This window comes from Cucurbita pepo, chromosome 9 (assembly GCF_057944985.1).
Source record: "Cucurbita pepo subsp. pepo isolate OVF chromosome 9, ASM5794498v1, whole genome shotgun sequence".
NCBI lineage: Eukaryota > Viridiplantae > Streptophyta > Magnoliopsida > Cucurbitales > Cucurbitaceae > Cucurbita > Cucurbita pepo.
In genome coordinates, this window is record NC_141806.1 from 10,664,949 (window position 1) to 10,691,391 (window position 26,443).

A 26,443-nucleotide genomic window follows, 5' to 3' on the forward strand; every position below is an offset into this window, starting at 1 on the left:
GAATCCCATCTTTTCAAAATGAGAATCAATGTGACTGTACCATGCCCTCGGAGCTTGTTTCAAACCGTACAAAGCTTTCTTCAACTTGTATACTTTTACCTCTTTACCTTTCTTAACAAAACCTTCTGGTTTCTCCAAATATACATCTTCTTGAAGCTCTCCATGTAGGAAGGCCGATTTCACATCAAGTTGATAAATAGGTCAAGATTTTTGTGTTGCAATAGAAATTATAAGCCTGATAGTATCTTGACGTGCCACTGATGCAAATACCCCCTTATAATCAACTTCATACTTCTGCTTGTATCCTTTTGTAACGAGTTACGCCTTGTACTTATCCACCTCACCGTTTTCATTCAACTTGGTTTTGAAAACACATTTTACTCTGATTGTTTTCTGCCCTCTAGGAAGATCAGTAAGCTCCCAAGTCTTGTTCTTTTCTATGGATTTGATTTCACCGTCCATAGCTTCATTCCATTTCTTCTCCTTTACCGCTTCTTCATAGACAATTGGATCACTATCCATAAAGAATGCAAAATAAGTACTATCACTTGATTCATAGTCCATCTCATAATCAACCATCCAATTTGGTCTATTTCTTGTTCTTGGATTTCTTTGATTATGATCATGATCTTCTTCTACTGGTTCTTCTTGTTGAGCTTGTGATGAGCTCTCTCCATGCTCATAGTGAGGCTGAAGAGGGGCTTCAGTTTGTTCTTCTTCAAGATCTACAGGAATCTGCTGATTCACAGTGATCTTTTTTTCCCATGTCCAAGTCTTCTTTTCGTCAAAGATTACATCACGACTTACCACCACCTTCTTTGTAAAAGGATCATAGAGCTTGTACGCCTTAGAAGTCTCGCTTACTCCAAGGAACACACACTTCAAACTCTTGTCCTCAAGTTTCTTCATTTTCTCATCAGGAATGTATGCATATGCTATGCACCCAAAGATTCTAAAGTGGTCTACTGCAGGTTTTCTTCCGCTCCATGCTTCTTGTGGAGTCATATCTCTAACAGAAAAAGTAGGGCTCCGGTTGAGAAGGACCACACGACAGCTTTTGGCCGGAATTCCTTCGGGACTTCTCCTTTATTTAGTAAACTTCGAACCATGTGTGAGAATGATCCTGTTTTTCCTTTCGGCCACACCATTTTGTTGTGGTGTATATGCGGCTGTTAACTGCCTCCTTATGCCATTCTCTTCACAAAATTTAATAAACTCGTTCGAGCAGAACTCTCCACCTCTGTCAGTTCTTAAAGCCTTGACTCTTCTTCCAGTTTCCATCTTCATAGGAGCACAAATTTTTTTTGAAGCAATCAAAGGCTTCTGATTTGGCGTGCAAGAAATAAGTCCATGTTTTTCGACTAAAATCATCGATGAGGGTCATGAAATATTTCTGGTCACCATTTGATGCTGGAGAGATGGGACCACATATGTCTGAATGAATCAACTCCAAAATTGCTTGAGCTCTTCTTGATTTTTTGGATGGAAAAGAATTTCTTTCATGTTTTGCTACTACACAGATCTCGCAAATTTCTGTTGGAGTAGTAATATCTGGCAGCCCAGTTACCATCTTCTTTGAAGTCAACGTCTTTAATCCTTTGAAGTGTAGATGACCATACCTAAAATGCCAAAGCCAGGTGATATCTTCTTTCTTCACCATCAAACTTTTGGCAACGATATTTAACGTCAACGGATATAGACGGTTGGTGGTCATCTTCATCTTAGCAATCGATCCTCTTTTGGAGTCATAAATCTCACATTCATCATTTTGGAATGTGATCACATACCCTTTTTCTTGTAACTGACCGATACTAAGTAAGTTGACCTTCAAATCAGGAATGTAAAATACATTAGAAATACTCTACAAAGTCATTTCTAGTCTTGATATCTACGGTTCCTTTCCCCATCACTTGGATAGTTGAATTGTTGCCAAGAGAAACCGTAGTATGAAAATTTTCATCCAGAGTTGAGAATAATTCCTTACAACCTGTCATATGGTTGCTGCATCCAGAGTCTACGACCCATACACCTTGATCTGCAACCTTCATAACATGGAATGACATTAACAATGTTTCTTCTTCTCTTCTCTCCACAAAATTGGATTGATCTCTTTTCTTCTTTTGGAGCCTGGTATAGCATTCATTTTTGTAATGTCCAAGGCGTCTACATCTGTAGCATTCCACCTTAGACTTGTCAAAGTGTTTCTTACCTTTGTTGTCATAATCGTTTCTGACTAGATCTGCTGACCTCCAACATCTCCACTTCTTTATCGACTGCCTCTCCCACGACCTCTGCCTCTTCTTTACCATCTACCTCTAAGGCTTGAAGTTTCACCTGGTGTGGATATCTTTAAGGCTGTCATCTCCTCTATTGCACTTGTACGATTGAGTCTCTGTTCATGTACTAACAGGGAGCTTTGGAGTTCATCTATTTGCATCTCTTCGACATTGTTTGCTTCTTCGATAGAACATACAATGTAATCGAACTTTGGAGTTAGTGATCGCAAAATCTTTTCTACGACCGCAACATCCGTGATTGAATCACCATGCATCCTCATTTTACTTGCAAAACTCATAACCTTGCCAATATAATCATTCACCGTTTCTCCCTTTTGCATTTGGAGAATTTCAAAGTCTCTTCTAACTGCTTGAAGTTGAGCACGCTTTACTCTCGTTGAGCCTTGGTACTTCCTCCTCATAGAATCCCAAATTTCCTTGGATGTCTTCTTCTGAAGCATTGTTTCCAAGATAGTCCTATCAATGGACTGAAATAAATAGTTATTGACCTTTAGGTCCTTCAACTTCGATGCTGCCAACAGTTGCTGTTGACCAGCTGAGAGTACCTCGCCTTCATTTGGCTCTTCATAACCCGTCTCCACCATATCAAAAAACTCCTTTGATCTGAGAAAATTTTCCATCAACATCGCCCAATGATCATAGTGACCATCGAACCTTGGGATGGCGGGCTGAACGTAGCTCTCAACTTGTTTTTCTACTGCCATTCTTGCTGCTGCAAGATCGCTCTGATACCAGTTGTTGGTGACAACAAAAATTGAAGTGAAATTGAGAGGAGGAGTGATCTGAATGATTGGAAAGGGAGGTCATTTTATAGGACGAGATTTCATTGCTTCCCGAAGTTGGTTGAGATTTCTGTGGATGAAATTGCTTTCACCTCCTCTAACTAAATTTGTTAAACAAATTACTACTTTTTCTATCTTTAGAAATATATCTACTAGTGTCCCTTCAACAAATCATTTGACCCTCGGTCAAGATTTGGTTGAAAACCTTCGATTTACGACTGGGTTGGAATGCTTTGACCTTCCCTACTTGCTTCGCCTCAATTGAGACTAGTTTCTAACTATGAATCTCGAGATTGATGTTTCTCGTGTCCTCGAGTGTTTTCCTCTTTCATTTATAATAAATGTCAATAAAAGATATATATATTATATATATTAAGTTTAATTGGAAAAAAATGAATGATAATTTGATAAGAAAAATCTCCAAACTTTTTAAAACGTTATATTGGGCTTGGGCCATACAAGCCCACGTCATATGGTCCGTTTAATTTTTGGGCTGAGCCATGATCTTACGAACCGGGTCAGAAATGGCTGAACCGGAAACCCATAAAACCCGCCCCCTCGTCTTGCTTGGCAAGAAAGGGTCTGATTAAACCTCAACACAAAAGACTGAAGTTTCTTCTTCTTCTTCTTCTTCTTCTTCTTCTTCCTTTGTAGGCAAGTAGATCTCCATTTTCTTTAGTTTTCATCGCTGAAAATTAGATTTTGGTGCTGAGTTTATCTTGCTCCTGCTTTTGAAATGTTCTAATTTCTCTGTTTTTCCGCAGAATCTAGACGAATTTCTTCCATTGAACCGCAAAATGTTTCTGACCAGGTAATCTAGTGCGTTTTTTTTTTCTTTCCTCTTGTTGTGTTGTTTCTATTGTTTGATTTTTCGGTCTCTCCTTTTATGTGGATTTTTTCAGGACTGAATATGATAGAGGTGTGAATACTTTCTCTCCTGAAGGACGATTGTTCCAGGTTGAGTACGCGATTGAGGCTATTAAGGTATTCTATCCTTTTCTTCCTCTTCGCTATCACAGTTCTTAGTTATTTTGATTGAATTTATAAAATGTTTATGAGATTAGGCGAAGATTGGTAAGTTGAGTGACAGGACACGAGCATAATTTGCTCCACGTTTTTTTTTTTTTTTTTTTTTGTTTATTTTATCTAATCAACTGCTTTCCCCCTTATTTTTTCCAGCTTGGTTCGACGGCAATTGGTTTGAAAACGAAGGAAGGCGTTGTGCTGGCGGTTGAAAAACGTATTACATCTCCACTACTGGTCTGCCCCTTTTCCTTAAGAATGTCTAAGTTTGTATATAACCCAAGGAGTTGTTATTTGTGGTTAATTTCATATATTTTCATGTTTAGCTCAAGTCAAATGCCGGGCAGTCGATATTGAAATAGAACGTTATTATCTGCTTTAACTGATACTTAGTTATTGATCCATTATCTGTTTGTATTTTGAGAGCCTTTCCTTTTTGGTTCTTGTTCTTGAATTGTAATATTGAGCTTAGGCACCATTTTTTATTTTTATAATTTTTGTTGAAACTCTTATTTAGGAACCAAGTAGCGTGGAAAAGATCATGGAAATTGATGAGCATTTAGGATGTGCGATGAGTGGATTGATTGCTGATGCTCACACACTTGTTGAGCATGCTCGAGTTGAGACCCAGGTGCTGTTGTTGATGACTTGCCTTGCATCTATTGTTGATATCTTTTCAAAGACAAACTATTGAATTTTGAATTTCATGTTCTGTAGAACCATCGGTTCTCATATGGTGAGGCAATGACTGTGGAGTCTACAACACAAGCTCTTTGTGATCTAGCCCTAAGATTTGGCGAAGGCGACGAGGAGTCCATGGTTATTACCCATCTACTTTTTCTATTCATTTACCCTATCTATGCTCCACTTCCTGTTAAGTTATTTGCTCCAGTAAACTGGCTTTATAATGGCAATGGATTAACACCATTTATTTGGTTACTTAGCATCCTCTAAAATATAACCTTCATATGTAATATTTGATTAGGGAATTATTTCATGCTCTCTTTACAGATGTCAAAGTTGAGTTTGTGCATTACTGACATTCTGATGTTGTCCATATGAATATATTTAGATATTACTATATTTTTCCTATTATTACTTTGAAATGGAGTTGATATTGAGTCCTAGTAACAAGTAGGAGGGCTGTATTCCGCATAATCATCCTCCGTTGTTCTATAGAATTTGATGCCTTTTATTTTCTGTGTTTAAAATAATAGATGGTGTTAGTATTTCAAATTTTCACTTGCTTACACATTTTTTCTCTATACAGTCTCGACCATTTGGTGTAGCTCTTCTTATTGCCGGCCATGATGAGAAGGGGCCCAGCTTGTAAGTTTTTACCACTGATAAAGAGTAAACTGATTTATGTGATTAGTTGTTCTCTGCATTCTGTACTTTGCACTTTTTTTGCATCATTCCATTGGCATGGCATGGAAAAGAGGTTATATCATTTTATTTAAGAATAAAATCCTCCATTGTTGGGTACTTTTATCATTGAGATAATTCATACTTCTACTTGTTGTGCACCCAGGAAAAAAAAGTTAAAATCGCAACTGTTGAAATTTATGCGATACTGCTTGATTAGCTCCATTCAAATCTTTTAAATGAGGGACTTGTAGTGTAGACAAACGGTAAGTCGAAGAATTAAATGGTCATCCCCAACCCTAATGACACAGGTGATTACAAATTGATAAGATTCTAATGAGAGAAAAATCAAGAAAAAGATAACATCTCAGTACTACACTTTGGTAACGTAAATTCAAAGGGACTGCATAATATTCACTTTATCATTTTTGTTCTAAAGATCCTCATTTTTCTCTTCAAATAACAGTCAAAATAGCCAAGATAGACTCATACCATTTGTGAGATCCCACCTCGGTTGTAGAGGGAACGAAGTATTCCTTATAAGGATGTGGAAATCTCTCCCTTTTAGACGTGTTTTCAAACCTTGAGGGGAAGCCCAGAAGGGAAAACCCAAAAAGGACAATATCTGCCAGCAGTGAGCTTGGGCTTTTACATTTTTCCTTCAAAACAAGAACCAAATGGCAGTTAGAGCAAAAATAATTTATATGGTAGGTGAAGCATTGTTAGTGCACCCACCTACATGGGACAAAGTTGTAAGGCTGTACTGAATAATAAAGGACTTAGAGAGAATGAGTTCATTCCATAGTGGTTCCCTTCTTAAGTTATAATGTCTTTACAGTAGAGTCAAACTCGTGTTGTGAGATTAGTATAGGTGCGTGCAAGTTGGTTTAGGACACTCTGAGCATTAAAAAAGGGTTGTACTGTAATTAGGGATGTGTCAGTTTATAGTTGGTTTAGGTGAATGTTTTTGGGACATTCTGGTGGTTACAACTAGAAAGAAGACATTGCGGTGTTTCTTATAATAATAATATAAAAATAAAATTAAGGTTTTCAATAAGAACACCCACTTCAATGATTCTCCTTTGCATTGCTTCTGGATTTATTTCTTTTCATGATTATCCCCTTTGCATGATTATTGTTGTTTTACCAATTCTTAAGCGCTATATTCTATTTTTTACTGGTTTCTATCTCATGAATGCATCTTCTAGCTTTATGAACTGAGATTCCATTTGACACTCATACATCTAATTTTAAGTGCTTCTGTGGCACTGCATTCATATACTCTTTAATGTCTAATAGCATTTTTAAACAATTTATTTATTACTTTATTGCATCATAAATGCAATATTCAATGTAGTGTTCATTTTTATTTCTGTAGAATATCTGTGATAGCATGGTATATTATTTTAAAGTTCATACCAGAACTTCGTGCATCATCAGGAATATGCATTATAGATACACTAAAATTTCCTCTGGAATTGGCAAAATAATGTTTTCCCCCTCAGTTCTTAACCTGAGAATCTGTGGTATGCAGATTCTACACTGATCCATCCGGCACTTTCTGGCAATGCAATGCTAAAGCTATCGGTTCAGGTTCTGAAGGTGCAGATAGCTCTCTGCAAGAGCAATACAACAAGGTATGTTTTCTACATGTCAGATATTATTGCTGAATGCTATGGTGGCTTGTAGCATGTAGTAGACCGACCTTTCGTTTTTCATCTATTGTCAAAAACCTAGACAGATGAAGAACATCCCAAACCCATATATTTTTTGTCCAATCATACAATTTGGGTAGCTCAACTTGGACAAAATTTTATAAACATACGTGGTTACTAAGACTAAGAATGGCGTTTTATTTACAAGCAATATGTGGTGAGCTATGATGACGTTTTATCTACATCCCACATTGGTTGGGGACACACTCCCACATTGGTTGGGGAGGAGAACGAAACACCATTTATAAGGGTGTGGAAACCTTTTTCTAGCAGACGCGTTTTAAAGCCTTGAGGAGGGGAAGTTGGAAAGGGAAAGCCCAAAGAAAACAATATCTGCTAGCGGTGGACTTGAGCCGTTAGAAATGGTATCAGTGCCAGACACCAGATTATGTGCCAGCGAGGAGGCTGTTCCTCAAAGGGGGTAGATACGAGGCGGTGTGCCAATAAGGATGTTGGGCTCCGAAGGGGGGTGGACATATCATCGATAGGAGAAAGGAACGAGTGTCAGCGAGGACGTTGGGCCCCGAAAGGGGGTGGATTGTGAGAATCCCACATTGGTTGGGGAGGAGAACGAAACACCCTTTATAAGGGTGTGTAAACCTTTCCATAGCAGACGCGTAGCCTTGAGATATATATATAATATAGGTAAATATATGTATATATAATATTTACAAGCAAAATGAGATATGACTAATTCTCTCGTACTTTGAATATTAAACGAACATTCCTTGCATTCCTTATTATTATTATTGTTATTATTTTTTTTTGGATAAATCTGACCATTTTCCTCTAACCACCAATGGGTTCCAACAACGTTTAAAACTTTTACACACATGTTTAAGCACTTTAAATCTCCGTTTTTGCCACATATGTAAAATGGATTTATAGGGTATTTGTTCAATTGCTACAAACACCAATATCACCTCCATTGATTGCAGGACCTAACTCTTCTAGAAGCTGAAACCATAGCCCTTTCCATTCTCAAGCAAGTTATGGAAGAGAAGGTAAATAGTAAATAGTGCTTTTGTAATCCTGTTTGTGCAATATAATTCTAACACCATCTTTCGCCATCAAATCTGTGCCCCTCTGATGACAGGTGACTCCGAACAACGTTGATATTGCGAAGGTGGCTCCGACATACCATCTATACACCCCTGCCGAGGTCGAGGCAGTCATTAGCAGGCTATGAGAGGTTCTTTCCAAGATCCTCCGAACTGCTGTCATGTTCCTTGTCACTTGCATGTAGTTGTACTCTTCTTTGTCTGGTGAGGGAGAATCTCAGGTTTTCAGCTACTTTACGAACTTTCGGTGCATCGTGTTTACTGATAGCTTACAGATTAATTATGGGACATTCTTGATGGTTTATTAGATGAACATGATTCTGATGCGCCATTTTGTTCCAAGACGTGAGAATGAATACCTTCCAACAGGAGACATTCTAGTTACCAGCAAGCAAATTTATTGTCCCTACACTTCCTCGTCCTTGTTCATTTAAAGCAGTTAAAATTTCCCCTCATTTTTTTACCCTTTTTTTTTTTCGAATTTTTGAATTAAAATTTCTCATTTTGAATAACCGAAAGGAAAACTACATGAACTTTGTCCTTTTTCTTTGTGCAAAATTGAATGCCTTGCAACATTTTTTTTTTTTTTGTTAGTATAGTGTGGGTTACACCACATGCATGTTATGAAAGTCTTTAAAACTATGCTTTTATTTGAGATTCCCAGGGAAAACTTTAAGACATAAATGATAAAATTAATCCTTGATTTTGTAAAATTCCGTTCTTAGTTCAAACAAAAAACAATACTCATAAAAAGAATGGAAGAACTTGTTGTGGAAAAACTCCGTCCTGACTCTGATGGTTTTCATAGCAAATATCAGCTCTTGTTAAGGATGTTCTCGTGTAAAATAGTGTTCGGAGAATATTGAGTATTAAAAATTCGACTCAATTTGCTAAAATTTTAGATAGACTTGGGCTTTTTATTCTATGCATGTTTACGTCATTTAAAGTGCAAAACGAAAACATGTATGTTGTGAACTCATCCATTTTAATATAATACATCATAGTGCATCGTGACATCTCATACATTACATAGTTTAGTGTGACATAGAATAACATTTCATTCATACCATGATATCATTTGACATATCATATAACGACACATTCATAACATCACATCACTAGGCATATCACACATAGTAGAGTCACTTACTTGGGGGGCCTAGGTCGAAGCTACTACCTTTGATGATAACTTAACGTTGCTCTCTAAAATTTAATTCTACCCAAGATGTCTCACGATGATAAGTTAGAATTCTACCGTGAGAATTGACTCTCCTAATTCTTAATAAAATAATTTTAACTTTAACTCTAACTAATATAAATGGGCTAAATCAGATTTTGCATAAAATAATATAAACTAGACTCAAAATAATTTAAACTCTTATAAAATAATATAAATTAGACCCAAAATAATTTAAACTAGTTAAAAGGTAGTCATACCAATCTTAAACCCTTCTAAATAGTTGAAACTAGTAAGAAAGGATTCGAGCATATCAAACCCAAGCCGAATAAGCCGAAATACCGATTTAGAGTTGTCAGAAAGTGTACTCTTTGACTAACATCGAACCGTTCAAGTGGGATGAAAGTAAGTTAGGGACCTCCATTTTATAGTAGAGATCAACTCCCCACTTTCTCTACATAACCGATGTGGGACAACTTTCATTTTTTATAATTTTGGGTTATTACACTTAGAGTCAAAGTTACGAGACTTAATTGACTTTCATAATGTGACACTCAAGTTCACTACTAGTAGATATTGTCCGTTGTAGCCCGTTACGCATCGTCATCACCTCACGATTTTAAAACGCATCTCTAGGGAGAGGTTTCCACTCTTATAAAGAATGCTTCCTTCCCCTTTCCAACCAATGTGGTGGGATCTCACAATTCACCCCCAACCCCCTTGGGGACCTAGAGTCTTCGCTGAAACATCACCTAGTAACTGACTCTAATACCATTTGTGATTGTGACAGCCTAAACCTACCACTAGTAGATATTGTCCGCTTTGACACATTATGTATCGCCGTCAGCCTCACAATTTTAAAATGCGTCTACTTGAAAAAAAAAAAAAAAAAAAGTAATAAGGGTTTTCTTGTGTCTAATTCAAGAGTTGTGTTCAAGTTGAAATCAATCCAATGAAGCTCAGTTACATCAGTTCCAAGGGTACTCTAATAGATATGATTATTTAGAACCAAGACGTAAGGAAATGCGTCGTCTCCTGCTTCCCAAGTACAAATACTATTATAACATGGATCACTACACCAATTTTCCATTTCTGACCAAAATACTTCACCGGAAGCATACTCGTATTTGCTGCTAAGATTGCACCAAAATCATGATTGCCAAAACTTTTCTTGGAAGGTCCAGGAGTACTTCTCTCGAGAGCCGATCTTATGTTCACCTAAATCGTCGTCTTTAGATTTGCAGTAAATCAAGAGAGTTGAATCCTTCATATGATTCCAAATTACCACTCCCATGGGAGAATGGACACTGTCTTCAAATCAGATGGTGCAAAACATGTGTTAATAATTTTAAAAATACCTTTAAACTTTTAAAAACTTTTTAAAAACTTATAAATACCTATAAAATTTTTAAAAATATTTACAAATAATCTTTCCATTAGTATAAAACAGAACCGTCACTACCATATTTAAAAAATACACACAAACATTCAAAATTGTCGTTAATATCGTAAAACTTAAAAAAATTATTACCATTAGTATGTAGACAAAAACCGTTTATCTACGTTTCATAGATCATTTTTCTCTTCGATTCCTCATCTTCTCTCAAACAAAAGATTCAACAATTTCTTATTTCCAATCTTTTTTCCATTACTTCTTAAATACCCTCTTTATTCCCTTATTTCATTCATCAACCTTAAAGCATCTCTCATTTCTAAAGATGCCCAGAAGACGGTGCTACCTATTTCATATTAGATAGAGTATCCTTGTAACCGGTTGATCTAGACATAAGAAAACCCTTATTACAATTAGATCTCGATATCAATTTAGCTCTCGTTATCTTTCTTGCAAATATAGTCAAACAACGGTAAAAAAAGAAAAAAAAAAAAAGAAATTAAAGTAAAAAAAGCACTAACTATCTATTGATACCGATTCAGATATTAATTTAGCACTCGTTATCATCATGAAAAGTATATGATAAAAAAAACTACAGGTAAATGATAAAATGCTAGCTCTTGAGAATGAGAGCAAAGATCGAAATAGGTCGAAAAACAAGAGAATTGTGCCATAAATAAGAAGGTTAAAAGACAAAGTTAGGTTTAGCTCAACTTCGATATATATAATAAACATTGAATACGAAAATACTTCATTTAAATTTCTTCGTACCATAAACTTTATCTTAAAACACTGATAAGGACTTATCTAAGTCTAAGAAAATAAATGCAATTATTCTATGCATGTGTCATGGTCTCGAGTTGCGATGTTGTCATCAGTCGTACAAGAATGCCTTTATAAAACTCGCTCATCGACCGCTTGATTCACAGAAGTTACCATTGACATAAACCATTTACTCTAAAAAACAAGTCATAAAACAGTAACATTTTCCTAACAAGTAAACAGGTAAAATCATGACTTTTTTATAACTAAAAAAATAACCAAAGTAAGTTTTCAACGGCGAAAGGATATGTACATAAAATGAACTCAGAAATTGATTCCCTATCGTCTTTAGCTCACTGGTCTCGTCTTCAGTTGGCTTGCATCATCTATATCTTGAAAGAAAAGTTAAAATAATTTTGATGAGTAATTAATTTAGTGGATAAATAGCTAACATGTCATTCTCAAGTTTATTACTTATTTTTTCAGTTGTTTTTAAGTTTTATTAACTATTGACTCCCAGTTTCTTTTATTAGGATCATCGGTTCGTTAATAAGGTATTTCAACTACCTCTAGCTTAGGTTACTGGCTTTCTATATGTTTATTGGGATTTTTGGACTCTTATGTAAGACTCGCTCTCGATCAAATACGACCTGTCGACTAATTTCTCTAGCAGCATGTAACATCATATATACCAATGACCATTGTTCCTAACTTAGCTCACAACGCGTTAGTTAAGAACTCTGCGGGAATCAATAAACTACAATACTCATAATTAACGGCCCGTAGCTCAACAAACTATAAGCATATCCTAGAGTCTTAATCTGTCCAATAACATACATAGCATGCTCACATCTTGTGCATACATTCGTATATTTATAATGCTCAACTCATAGAACATTCTTAATCATTTATAGCATACTTACCTATCAGACAAACAATCACAATGTACAAATAGATATTCATAACATCAATGCACATATTACTATCATAAACTCTTAATCATGTAATTAACATACTCATGTGTTGCAAAAAAAGTTAAGAACTTGTTTGAGAAGCTCGATACGCTACTTACTTGTTTTCTAACTCTTTTTCCCTTATGGTGTATATTTAAAAGGTAATTCAACCCAATTTCTTCCATTAGACATATACTTCACAATTTTCAGGATAAGTATAGGCCAATCTTAATAGAACACGTCAAAACGAGTCGAACAGAAAGAAATGGGAAGTAAAATAGTGTCACACGCGCCCTCACGCGCCAATATAGACTCGATGTGCTTAACCCACATGCTTGGATTGCACACAGTCGCACCTGTCACTCGCCCTACCTCATATGCCTCGCATTCCCCATGCGTTTTCTATAAATTTTCCAACTTTTCTGTTAATTCCCATTATATCCTGACGCCATTTTTATCTTCTACAACCTGTATTTCATACCAAAACCTTCTACAATTATATATATATATAAAAGATTATTATAGCTTTAAATTGTGAGTAACTGACCCACTGTTGTGATTAAATGCAAACACATGCAATTTTCTATTTCCCTTAAATGCAAACCCATGCAATTTCATGAATGAGATCTATCTTATCAGTTTATTTTCCTATGGAGGCTATCCTAATGAGCAATTTGATGTGTACTTAATTTTCCTACACACAGTCCATACATGTGAGTATGGACTCACCAGTCAGTTCATGCACCTTCTTGGCCCCTTGCTGGTTCGTCATTTTTCATGTCAATCATATCATATCATTCATATTGCGTACATATGCGACATCACAACGTTTTCATACTTCCAGACATAACAATTCTCATTATGTACATATCATATCATATCATATCATATCATATCATATATCACAATCTCTATTATAACATAACTTGTGTATGCCTTCCACATATCACGCCATAACATATCGTATCACAACATGTCATATCATAAACATATAAATTTTATCACATATATTGTACCATGTATCAAAATCGTATCATTTCATAAACATATCTTAGTCATATCGTTTTCAAACATATCCTAACCATGTCCCTTCGTTTACATATCCTACTCATCATTTCGTAAACATATCTTAGTCATATAGTTTTCAAATGTATCCTAACCATATCACTTCATGAAAGTATCCCACTCATATCATTTCGTAAACATATTTTAGTCGTGTCGTTTTCAAACGTATCCTAACCATATCGCTTCATGAACGTATCCTATCATATCATTTCCTAAACATATCTTAGTCATATCGTTTTCAAACGTATCCTAACCATATCGCTTCATGAACGTATCCTACTTATATCATTTCATAAACATATCTTAGTCATATCGTCTTCAAACGTATTCTAACCATATTGCTTCATGAACGTATCCTTCTCATATTATTTTATTGACGTTCCCTAGCCATACTGTTGCATGAACGTATCCTAACCATATCGTTTTATCAATCTATCATAATCATACCGTTTTCTATACATAACCTAATCATCTCATTTCATGAACTTATCCTACTAGTACGCCCATCTTGTTTCGTTAGTAATACTAGTTTCTTAGCTCAATTTAACTTAAATTGAGAAAACGGACTTATACTAACCTTAATTGTCTTTCTTGAGGTCATATTCAGCTCTAAGAGGGTAAAAAATGTAGGAATCGGTATCAAATAGTGTAACCCAAGCTAAATAACACATTTATGAGCCATCAGAGCTTTCGTCGAAGCCGAGTCGAGCCGTTAATGCCATGTGAGCCCAAGAAGTCAGCATTTGAATGTGCGACACATGTCACTGGGGGAGAGGGGATGCGTGGGCCAATCTGTTCGTGATTTAACACCATGAACTTAATTTGTAATTTAATTAAAAAGAAAAAGCAAAATACAAGTGTGTTAAGTTTTGTTTTTTTATAATAAATATGCTTGGATTGAGGTTTAAAGAACTAATAAGAGTTTTCATTCATAAAGCATTATGCTTGGATCAACAGTTGTGAGTTGAAATAAACTCAATGAAGGTTGAGTAAAATCATTTCCAAGGGTATATTAATTGATATGAATCGAGCGAACCAAGACGTAAAGAAATGCCATCGTCTCTAGCAGCCCATATGCAGGTATTACTTGCACATCGATCTTGAAGCCAACCTCCGTTGTCTGGCCAAAACACTTGACCAGAAGCCTGCCCATGTTTGCTACTAAAATTACACCAAAATAGTGTAGATTGCCAAACATTTTCACTAAACATCCAGTAATATTTTCCTCCAGGTACGATCACATGCTCCCCTAAATCATCGTTTTTCGACTTGCAATGAGCTAACAAAGTGGAATCCTTCATGTGATTCAAAATAGCCACTTCCCATGGAGACAATTGGCGCTGGTATTTAGAATTAGATAGTTAATTATCATGTTTGATTCAAAAGCAAGCAATATGATGAAACAAAAGATGTATTGAGGCTTCATTTTTTGCGAGTTTAATTTGGTGACTTTTTATTTTTATTTTTTATTTATACAAATTGACTTGTTTTGTTTCATGTATATAGCGGAATCAAATTGGTGTTGTACCATCTAAATCTTCTTAGTTTTTTAACCTTATTTTTCTAAATATATACATTACACCTATAATAACTAATAAGGTGTTATTATAGAAAATTTTATAGGAATATATGTAGAAATTTTTGCAATGAAGTTAAAATATATTATGTTTAGATGAGAGTTCAAAGTAGTCCAATCTAATCTATAGCATCATGTGGTTGCTAATGATGGATACAAAAACCAGCAACAAAACTATATAAAAAATGTTTGGTTCTCCAACTCAATTTAGGTGGGAGAGTTTTCCACACCTTTATAGAAAAATGTTTCGTTCTCCTCCTCAACTAATTTTGAAACCACAATTCATTTCTCTTCGGGGCCCAGCTAATGGTGTTGTTATAACACATGCGGAAGCAATTTGGATTTTAAGCAATCTACGTACATCAATTATAATAAATTAGCTAGCATGTTTATAAGCATTAAAACTCAAGGAGTTTGAGTACTAACCTTTTGTAGTTCAAATTCCTTTTTCCTCACGAACTGGTTTCGAACCACCACTAGTGTCTTCCCTACTATTCTCTGGTCTTAGAATGGGATTGTGTTATCCGTAAGTGACTAAAAGTTTTTTTTGAAGAATAAGTTACATGTACCTTGATCACCCTATTTATAGACCCTATTTATAGAGTCATATTTGCATGTTCGTGCAAATTTGAGATTACCAAATTTTGACACTCAAAATTTCACTTGAATTTGTGGGATTATGTGGCAAGCATGCAAGTTTGAATTAATCAAATTTTGACACTCAAAATAACACTCAAATGTGTGGGATTATTGGCGCAAACATGCAAGTTTGTTAATCCATATATTGACACTCAATATTCTACTAATTCAAAAATGCATTTTTCCATGAAGTGAAGCAATATTTTGACTTTCTCTATTTTAATTCAACCATTAATTTAAATAATTAATTTTAAATTAAAGTAATATTAAATGATTAATTAAACAATTTAATTAATATTTAACATTAATTCAAATGACAGTTCAATTCTTATCTAAATATCTCTAATTTTCTCTTTTTGTTTAATTTGTAAATAAAACAAAAATGCGGTTAAATGTATCGTATATATTTAGCGCATATTCCCTAATTTGAATTCGAACACTTCAAACTCACTCGTCACCTTGTTCTATGGTTTAGTCCGATATGAGCTAACAGGGGGACCTAATAGACCTATAGATCATGGCCTCCATCGATCCGAGATTAACCGGCTAAACTCATTAACCTTGTTAAGCAACATTCGTTAACTATTAGAACACTCCACTATAGCCTAGTAATTGCACTCCCCTCACTATAGATATATTTTTGTCCATCTGATATAACCATGATTAGTAAATCAATCCTTCACAGGTTGTTCGTAACTAGAGCTGGGTCAATTTACCATTTTACCCCTAAAGTTACTTTTTGTTCCTCATGTCTCACTGATCCTCTAATGAACAATTGGTTTGTGGTTCAACTAGTAAACTGAATCCCTCTCAGACCAATGAGAGGGTGGGGCCCCTTGTTCAAGACTTGGAGTTAGTACTTAGGGGAACTACCTCTCTACTATCCCTAAAAGTGGGTAGGAGTGAATTCCATCTTACACCCTATGTCCCCAGCCATTCACCTAGTCTTACCCCTGAAATGGGAAGCCTATTGAGTCGGTGAACTCGAGCCACTCTCACCCATGCAAATCTAAGGATAATTCCGAACAAATAGGTGTTCATGGTTAGCTTAGGATTAAGATTGAGTTACCTAGGTCATCGAATGAAAAAAAAATCAGTCTCAACAGTAAACGACATTATAAAATGAGAGTGATTTTCTTCATGGTCTGATCTTATGCAATACTCATTGCATAAGACGCCCCCACTCACATGTCTTCGCATGTACAATTTAGTGATCACATTGTTTATATCATATACAAAACTGGGCCGCATCTATAGTGTCCCTAGGATAAGGTACTCAGCCTTATCCCTGTACTATAGATCATTTTGACTATATACTTGAACTTGATCCACTCTTATGTCTCTACATATAGTTCAAGTACTCATACTATAGTTAGAGTGTTCTTAGTTTATTGGATTTAGATTAATAATCGTAATATTCACTCTATTCAATAACAATCTTCACTGGATAAACATCAATAATAACTTTATTGAAAATAGAATATGTTTTTGTTTACAAACTATGAGTTTTAGGACATAAAACCCAACACTAGCGTCCTCCTTGACACTCTTTTCCTTCTCCAATTGATGTGCAACCTTCAATCCATCCTCCTTCGGGGTCCAACAACCTTGCTAGCACACCACCGCGTGTCCATCCACTTCGTGGTTCAGCCTCCTCGCTTGCACACGACCTCGTTTCTATGCCCTTCGAGGCTTAGCCTCCTTGCTGGCACATCTATAGATGTCTAGCTCTGATAACATTTGTAACTGCCCAAGCCTACTGTTAGTAGATATTGTCTTATTTGGGGTTTTCTTTTCAGGCTTCCCCTAAAGGTTTTAAAAACGTGTCTTCTAGGGAGAGGTTTCCACGCTCTTATAAAGAATGCTTCGTTCTTCTCCCCAATCTATGTGGAATCTCACAATCTACTCCCCTTCGAGGACCAGCGTCCTTACTGGCACTCATTTTTTCTTTCGAGAATAGATGACTTTTTCGATCAGCTGCAAGGGGTGTTTGTGTTCAACAAGATAGATATGAGGTTGGGGTACAATTAATTGAGAATTAGAGAAGACGACATCCCTAAGACAATCTTCAGAAGTTGCTAGGAACATTACAAGTTCACAGTTATGTCCTTCGGCCTCACCAATGCCCCCGCGGTTTTTGTGGAGCTTATGAATATGGTGTTCAAGGATTACTTCGTAACTTTGTGATCGTGTTCATCGATGATATATTGTTATATTCCAGAACTGAACCAGAGCATGAAGATCACTTGCGAATGGTTCTGACTGTGTTGAGCACTCACTAGTTGTATGCCAAGTTTTCTAAGTGTGAGTTATGACTATTGGAAGTAGCATTATTGGGTCATGTGGTCTGAAGAGGGGGAATTAATGTGAACCAAGCTAAGATTGAAACTATCATGTGATGGCCTAAGTCAACGACAGTGATGGAGGTAAGATGTTTTTTTAGGTTTGATTGTCTGCTATAGGAAGTTTGTCCAAGACTTCTAAAAAATATTGGCAGCGATGACTCAGTTGACCAAAAAGGGGAAGCCCTTTGTGTGGACTCCAACTTGTGAGGAGAGCTTTCAAGAGTTAAAAAGGAGGTTGGCAACTGCACGAGTCCTTACAGTGCCCCATGAATCAGGCAACCTTGTTGTGTATAGTGACATCTCAATGAAGTGTTTGGGTTGTGTGCTTATGAAGAATGGGAAAGTAATTGCGTACAACTCTAGACAGTTGAAGGACTACGAGCAAGATTATCCTACCTATGATTTGAAGTTAGCTGTCGTGGTGTTCACACTGAAGGCATGACGACATTGTCTTTATGGGGAGAGAATCCAAGTGTACAAAGATCACAAGAGCCTTAAATATTTGTTCACCCATAAGGAGTTGAATACGAGATAAAGGAGGTGACTCGAGCTAGTGAAAGATTATGATGTTGAGATCCTTTATCATCCTAGCAAAGATAATGTGGTAGCTAATCCTTTATCATCCTGGTACCCAACTTCGTTTCAGTACAACCTTCCATCCTCAGACAGACAAAGAGGTTGAATCAAGTATTAGAGGACATGCTCAGGGCGTGTGTGATGTTTTTCGTTGGTTGTTTGGATGAGAAAACCTTCCTCTCATGGAGTTTGCTTATAACAACAATTATCATGTAACGATTCAGATGGCTCTGTTTGAGGCCCTGTATGGGAGGAGGTGTCAAACACCAGTGTTTTGGGAAGAGGTTGGAACTCGACAACTTATGGGACTGAAATTGGTTCATGTCAACAACACGACAGTCAAAAAAATAAAATCAAAGATACTTACTGTACAAAGCAGACAAAAGAGTTACGCAAGCACTCGAAGAAAGGATCTCGAGTTTGTGGTGGGCGAACATGTTCTTCTGAAACTAGTTCCCATGAGAGGGGTGTTGAGGTTTGGAAAAATGGGTAAGCTTAGCTCCAAGTGTTAGGTTATGGAGCCTGCTACTTATTTATAGCTTGGTCAACGGTTATACATAGTAAAGCTATATCCGGTAAAGCTATATATAGTAAACTGAACCATATATTTATCCCCTTAGGTATTGCATTGAAAATATGTATTCTCTGTATTCTCATACTGTACATACTTGAAGTCATCAATATAAATCCTTGAGCCAGAGTTCGTGCATTTTCTCTATCCTATTCTTTGTGTTCATCTAGATCGAGTGTGTGCGTTGTTGTGCGATCCTAACAACTGGTATTAGAGCTAGGCGAAATTCACCACAATCAGTGAAGATGGAAAGTTCAAAGATTGGAATTGAGAAGTTCGATGGATCCGATTTCGGTTTCTGGAAGATGCACATTGAAGATTATCTGTACCAGAAAGATCTTCAAACACCCGTATTGGGGGTGAAGCCGGATACCATGACCACGGAATAGTGGAAGCTCAAAGATTGACAAGCCTTAGGGTTTATTTGGTTGACGCTATCCAGAAACGTGGCATTCAACATCATCAAGGAGAAGACAACGTCAAATCTGTTGAAGGCGCTGTCGAATATGTATGAAACATCGTCGGATATGAACAAGGTGTATTTGATGTTTGAAGGTGGATATGTTGCTGATCATATAAATGAATTCAATATGATCGTAAGTCAATAGAGTTCAGTGGAAATTAATTTCGAAGATGAAATTAAAGTGTTGATTTTGATGTCATCTTTACCCAAGTCATGGGATACTGTTGTTGCCGCAATCAGTAGTTCCTGAGGATCTGATAAACTGAAGTTTGATGAAATTCAAGATGTAGTTCTCAGCGCAAACAGGAAATTGGAGATTCATCAGGCAATGCTCTCAGTGTTGATCGAAGGGGAAGAAGTAAATCAAAGAGCTTAAACAAACACGAGTGATCCAAATCAAATAATTGGGGAAAATCTCCAAACAAACCCAACGTAACGTGTTGGAGATGTAGAGGAAAAGGACATTTTCGAACAAATTGTATAAAACTGAAGAAGAAACAAAATCATAAATCAGAAGATGATGATGATTCTATATATACAACAGAAGATATTGAGGACGCTTTAATTCTCAGTATGGACAACCCAGCTGAATCCTGAATTTTAGATTCAGGTGCATCGTTCCATTTATCTCCAAGTAAGAAATTGTTTCAAAATTTCAAATCAAGAAATTTCGGGAAGGTGTATCTTGCCGACAACAAAACCTTGAAGATTGAAGGGAAGGGAGATGTCTCCATACAAACTCCAGCAAGAAATCAGTGGACATTACAAGATGTCAGATACATTCTTGGTCTTAAGAAGAACCTGATCTCTATAGGTCAGTTGGATAGCACAGACTATGAAGTAGAGTTTGGAAAGAGTTCGTGGAAGATTGTGAAGGGTGTCATGGTTGTTGCACGTGGCACAAAATCTGGAACCCTATACACTACTGCAGAGTGTATAAACATGGTTGCTACTGAGAGTGCTTCCAATTCAAGTCTATGGGGTGCCATAGACTGGGACACATGAGCGGAAGATGCTGACTGCGAAAGGTGCTTTAGAAGGCTTAAAATCTGTTGATATGGGTCTTTCTGAGAGCTGTGTTATGGACAAACAGAAACGAGTTAGTTTCACAAAGGCTGTCAGAGAACCAAAGAAAGTGCGGTTGTAAATGGTCCATACAGAGAACCATCTTCAGTTTCATCACTTGGTGGATCAAGGTACTACGTCATCTTTATCGATGATTTCAGCAGGAAGATATAGGTTTACTTTCTGAAACATAAGTCAGATGTGTTTGCCACCTTCAAGAAGTGGAAAGCTGAAGTTGAAAATCAAACTGGCTTGAAGATCAAATGCCCGAGGTCTGACAATGAAGGAGAGTACAACAAATCAGAGTTTAAAAACATTTTGTGCATCTGAGGGAATTAGATTAACAAGAACAATTCCCGGTAAGGCAAGACAAAATGGTATTGCAGAAAGGATGAACAGATTGAATGAGCGAGCAAGAAGCATGAGAATTCATTCTGAACTACCATAGATATATTGGGCTGAAGCTGTGAACACAGCAACATATTTGATTAATAGAGGGCCGTCAGTACCCTTGAAGTTCAAGTTGCTTGAAGAAGTATGGACAAGAAAAGAATTCAAGTACTCTCACTTGAGAACTTTTGGTTGTACTGCATATGTTCATGTTGATCAAGAGAAGAGAGACAAGCTTGATGCTAAGGATGTGAAGTGCTACTTCATAGGCTATGACTTTGACATGTTTGGGTACAGGTTTTGGGATGACAAGAATAGAAAAATCATAAGACATTGTGATGTGACCTTTGATGTACATGTCCTATACAAGGACAAAGAGAAGATAAACTTTAAGACTATGAAGCAAGTGGGAGTTGAGCTTGAGCAAGAAAACTCACCCAGTGATGTTACAGCAGAAGCTCAAGAAACTCCCAATCCTGTTGTTGAAGAACCAGACGTGGAGCAAGTTACACCTGAGCAGGTGTTGAGGAGATCATCCAGAACTATCAGAGCACCAGATAGATATTCACCCTCATTACATTATCTGATGTTGACTGACGAAGGAGAACTAGAGTCCTTTGGTGAGGCCCTAGAAGGGGAAGATTCAACCAAGTGGGAGCAAGCCATGGATGATGAGATGAGCTCACTTGAAAAGAATAATACGTGGGTGCTGACTGAGTTACCTACAAGAAAGAGAGCTCTGTTGAATAAATGGGTGTTCAGAATCAAGGCTGAACCAGATGGCAGAACAAGGTTTAAGGCTTGGTTAGTAGTTAAAGAATATTCACAAAGAAAAGGTATTGATTATGCCGAGATCTTTTCTCCTGTTGTGAAATTAACTACTATCTGAATTCTGTTGAGTATTGTTGCATCTGAGAATTTGCACCTTTTGCAAATGGATGTAAAAACGGCGTTTTTATATGGAGATCTAGATGAGGAGATCTATATGCAACAACCAGAAGGGTTTGTAGCTCCAGGCAAGGAGCACATGGTGTGTAAGCTCAATAAGTGTTTGTATGGACTGAAACAAGCACCGAGAAAATGGTACAAGAAATTTGACTCCTTCATGTGCAAGAGTGGTTTCCACAGGAGTGAAAAGAATTACTGTTGTTACCTCAATAAATACAATGATTCTTATGTGTTTCTACTCCTGTATGTGGATGATATACTGATTGCTGGATCAAGTATGAGGGAGATAAACCGCTTGAAAGCAAGCCTGTCTTTAGTATTTGAGATAAAAGATTTGGGTGCAGCGAAGCAGATTCTTGGGATTAGGATTTTCGAGATAGATTTGCTGGCACATTAAATCTATCCCAAGAGCAGTACATTGAGAAGGTGTTGTCCAAATTCAAGATGAATGATGCTAAACCGAGGACTATCCTCTTGGCAAATCATATTAAATTGTCAAAGAGGCAATCTCCCAAGACAGTTGAGGAACGTGAGCACATGACATCAGTTCCGTATGTTTCTGCAGTTGGGAGCTTGATGTGTACTATGGTTTGCACTAGACCTTATATAACACATGAAGTGGGAGTTGTTAGCAAGTACATGGAAATTCAGGGAAAGAACATTGGGAAGTTGTGAAGTGGTATCTAAGATATCTAAGAGGTACATCCAATACTTCACTCTGTTGTGGCAATGACAAAGTAATTCTGCAAAGTTTTGTGGATGCTGATCTGAGTGGAGAGGTAGACTCTAGCAAGAGCACATCTGGATATATCTACACTGTAGATTGAATAGCAGTGAGTTGGATGTTCAAGCTTCTAAAATGCGTTGCTCTTTCATCTACTGAGGCTGAGTACGTGGCAATAGCTGAAGTTGGAAAGGACATGATATGGATGACAGACTATCTAGAAGAATTAGGCATGAAGCAGTGCAAGAAGATTCTTTATACAGATAGTCAGAGTGTAATATAGTTGGTGAAAAACCCAATCTATCATTCAAGGACAAAACACATTAGAATGCGATACCATTTCACTCGCAGGTTAGTGGAAGAATGTGATATGTGTTTGGAGAAGAAAGAGGGTGCAAAGAATCAGGCAGGCATGTTGACAAAATGTGTTAATGTTGGAAAATTGAGGTTATGCACAGCCTTAATTGGTATGGTGTAGTGATCATTTGAGAATGAAACTCTTGGTTGACTGGATCAGTCTACAAGTGGAGAATTGTTAGGTTATGGAGCCTACTACTTATTTATAGTTTGGTGTTATACATAGCAAAGCTATATCCGGTAAAACTATATATGGTAAATAACTATATATAGTATATGGTTAAATCTGGTAAAACTATATATAGTAAACTGAACCATATATATATCCGCCTACGTAGAGCTTTGAAAATGTTCTTTCTTTATTCTCTGTATTCTTTTACTGTACATACTTGAAGTCATCAATATAAATCCTTGAGCCAGAGTTCTCCTTGCATTTTCTCTATCCTGTTCGTTGTGTTCATATAGATCGAGTGTGTGCGTTGTTGTACGATCCTAACACCAAGTTCATAGGTCCCTTCGAGATCCTTGAGAGGATTGGTGTTGTGGCATACAGGTTAGCGTTGCCACCCACTCTTGTTGTCGTTCACAACGTTTTCCATGTATCCATGTTAAGGAAATACACACCGGACCCCACCCACATCATTGAGTACGAAATGCTCCCGCTTCAAGAGGATCTATCATATGAAGAGGCCCTAGTCCAAATTTTAGCTTGATATGTCAAGCGATTGCGAAACAAGGAGATTCCCCTTGTCAAAGTCTTATGGGGAAACCACCTGGATAGTAAAGCTACTTGGGAATGTGAGAATGACGTTAGAATGTCTTACCCCGAACTTGTTCAGGAATAGCCAACTTTTGTTGACAAAAGTTCCTAAGGAGGGGAATGTTGTAACACTTCGATCCCAATAGGTACAAACTCACCCTTCTTTATGACAAGCTTCCTCCTAACTTTTATGGATACCTAGATTTTATTGGAAGCCTTAGAGCGAGATTTTCAAATCGGTGTAGAAGTAAAAATGTTCGAGACACCTTAAGGAGCTTAGGAAAATTTTAAAAAATGGCGATTTAATGAAAAATTCGGATCAAAGTCAACTGAAGATAAAAAGGTAATTTTTCCCCACACACCATCTTGAGGGGATTGCAAGTAAATGAAAAGAAAAGAAAAAAAAAAAAAAGGAGACAAAAGGCGAAGAGTTAAAGTTTTAAAGAAAAAGAAGAAGAGAAAGGAGGGTACAATGCTCAAATCCGAACATCGAAGTATTGTTGATCTAAGAGTTAATGTTTTTGTTTTTGGATCATTCGTTTTCGTCAAGAAATAGGCAAGAAACGCGAGGTAAGTTCGTGACCTCTTTTGCTTCAAGATTTTGCCGTAGATCCATGCGTTTTTTTAATAGTTTAGGAAATAATACTCATCTACGGTACTTTAGGTGAGGATTCTTGCATGTTTTGGGAGGAAACTCAGCCAAAAATCGTGTCGAAAATTGAAACTAAGAATCTCAAACTTTGCTAAGAAACTTGGTTTTTCTGATTTTTTAACTCATTTATTACGCATTGTGAGTACCGAAAAATGCAAGAAAAATATATTTGTATAGGTGGACTTGAGGTCTTGAATTTCCTGGTAGGAATCGAGTTAATTCAAGTTACAAATTGGAAGATAGAAAAAAAAATAATAATAAAGGTTGATGCCATTTTGACCGGAATCTAAAAAAAATGGGTTTCAGGCAATTGGCGATGAACACGGGGACTAGAAAGAGGAGAAACGCGTCTAGCAATTGGAGGGACATGTGTTAGGCAGGTAGTGGAAAAGCTTGGCTTACTCTAAGCGCTGACATGCGGAGCTGTGACTAACCCAAATCGACGACCTAAACCACATCTGACCTGCATGCTCGAGAAGCAATCCAACGACCCGCAGTCCAACCTGATACCTACCGCTTGACATAAATGACTTATCATTATATTTTTGACCCGTTTGACACAAGTGAGAACGAATTTGAAATAACTTATGTCGGTACACTTTTAAAAATGACTGCATAGCACAGTACATTAGCGCGTCTGACTTTGGATCAGAAGGTTGTGGGTCCGACTCCCAGTGTAGTCAACATCAACATGGTTAGGTATTTTATTCATTAAATGAGTCAATCTCAACCAAATACAATACGAGAATGACTCATAATATATAGAATAAAAATCTGATTTGGTGATGTAGTTGATTATCATGTCAATTTAGTACATTGAAGGTCGTGAATTATCACAATACATTGAATCGCTACCATGTGTTCCTATGATATTTTTGTTGACTCAAAATGGAGCAAACGAGACTGACCATGGTAGGAACTCGACAAAGGTGGCTCTTGAAGACATTACCACGAGTTACATTGGGTTGCCACCATGTGTTCTTATGATATCTTTGTTGACTAAAAATGGAGCAGACGAACTTGACAGAAGGTGACTCTTCAAAGAAGACATGACCACGAGTTACATTGGGTCGCCCTCGCCTGCTACTATTTATCAACCGTTACAAATTATTTTAAAGAGTTTTTATTCACAATCTCTTAATCAAAATTTCATTTATTTGAATCAAATGATATGGTTTTATTCTTTCGTAAGAATCAACGGTTGAGATTTATGCCTAAAGTGTAACGAGCTTAGATTTCTACCATCGTCATAACATATTCTCTTATGCGAAAATAAACATTTAAAACTTCATCATAAAACACTGCCATAATTTAATTAAGAATTGTTTGAGTAGAATCTAACCAACCTTAGCAAAATCATTTACGTGCATATACTATTATTTAGTAGCTTAATACAATATAGCTTGGATTCATGGTACAAACTTTACTAAATCTAAACACTATCAATACATGAACTAACATTCATATCCATGCAAGGTAAATCATATCATACCCTATATTATAATAAATATAGAACTATGTCAACAATAATGCAGTCAACTAGAATACAATCAATGGTGTCAAAATTCGATTATGAGTTTTATTTGATAATGACTGAGCAGTAACAACGTACGCAATCAACGATATTTCCTTTTCTTATCTTATGCATGACATACCTGACGCTGACGGGGCATCAACAGTGGGACCATGAAACATGTCAAGCCTATCTCGTAGGCTAGTCTAAAGAATCTATAACCTAGAGCTTTGATACCAACTGTAACGATCGTAGATTTCTACAAACCGAA

At 36.7% G+C, this 26,443-nt stretch overlaps 2 protein-coding genes across 2 annotated transcripts; one reads left to right on the forward strand and one right to left on the reverse strand.

Annotated features, from left to right (window-relative positions):
* Nucleotides 1-1,243: 1,243 nt before the first annotated feature.
* LOC147791298 (uncharacterized) lies at nt 1,244-3,001 on the reverse strand. Its single transcript, XM_087126619.1, has 3 exons — nt 2,314-3,001; nt 1,911-2,035; nt 1,244-1,825 (listed from the first exon to the last, which is right to left on the reverse strand). Exons 1-3 carry the CDS (start codon nt 2,999-3,001, stop codon nt 1,244-1,246), a joined length of 1,395 nt encoding a protein of 464 aa, XP_086982745.1.
* Nucleotides 3,002-3,606: 605 nt separating this feature from the next.
* On the forward strand, nt 3,607-8,627 carry LOC111801586 (proteasome subunit alpha type-5). Its single transcript, XM_087127256.1, has 10 exons — nt 3,607-3,733; nt 3,844-3,890; nt 3,982-4,063; nt 4,259-4,339; nt 4,620-4,733; nt 4,820-4,921; nt 5,373-5,431; nt 7,002-7,104; nt 8,121-8,186; nt 8,279-8,627. The coding sequence occupies exons 2-10, from the start codon at nt 3,877-3,879 to the stop codon at nt 8,369-8,371; spliced, it is 714 nt and encodes a 237-aa protein (XP_086983382.1). The 5' UTR covers nt 3,607-3,733; nt 3,844-3,876; the 3' UTR covers nt 8,372-8,627.
* Nucleotides 8,628-26,443: the final 17,816 nt, after the last annotated feature.

Excerpts from the sequence above, each read along its gene's own strand:
- LOC147791298 (XM_087126619.1), bottom strand. The coding sequence starts at position 3,001 with ATGGCAGTAGAAAAACAAGTTGAGAGCTACGTTCAGCCCGCCATCCCA. Across the intron at positions 2,036-2,313 it reads TGAAACTTCAAGCCTTAGAG|ATCAAGGTGTATGGGTCGTA; the intron begins GTAGATGGTAAA and ends TGAAGGTTGCAG. Across the intron at positions 1,826-1,910 it reads GCAACAATTCAACTATCCAA|GTCAACTTACTTAGTATCGG; the intron begins GTGATGGGGAAA and ends CCTGATTTGAAG.
- LOC111801586 (XM_087127256.1), top strand. Across the intron at positions 5,432-7,001 it reads GATGAGAAGGGGCCCAGCTT|ATTCTACACTGATCCATCCG; the intron begins GTAAGTTTTTAC and ends TGTGGTATGCAG. Across the intron at positions 7,105-8,120 it reads TGCAAGAGCAATACAACAAG|GACCTAACTCTTCTAGAAGC; the intron begins GTATGTTTTCTA and ends CATTGATTGCAG.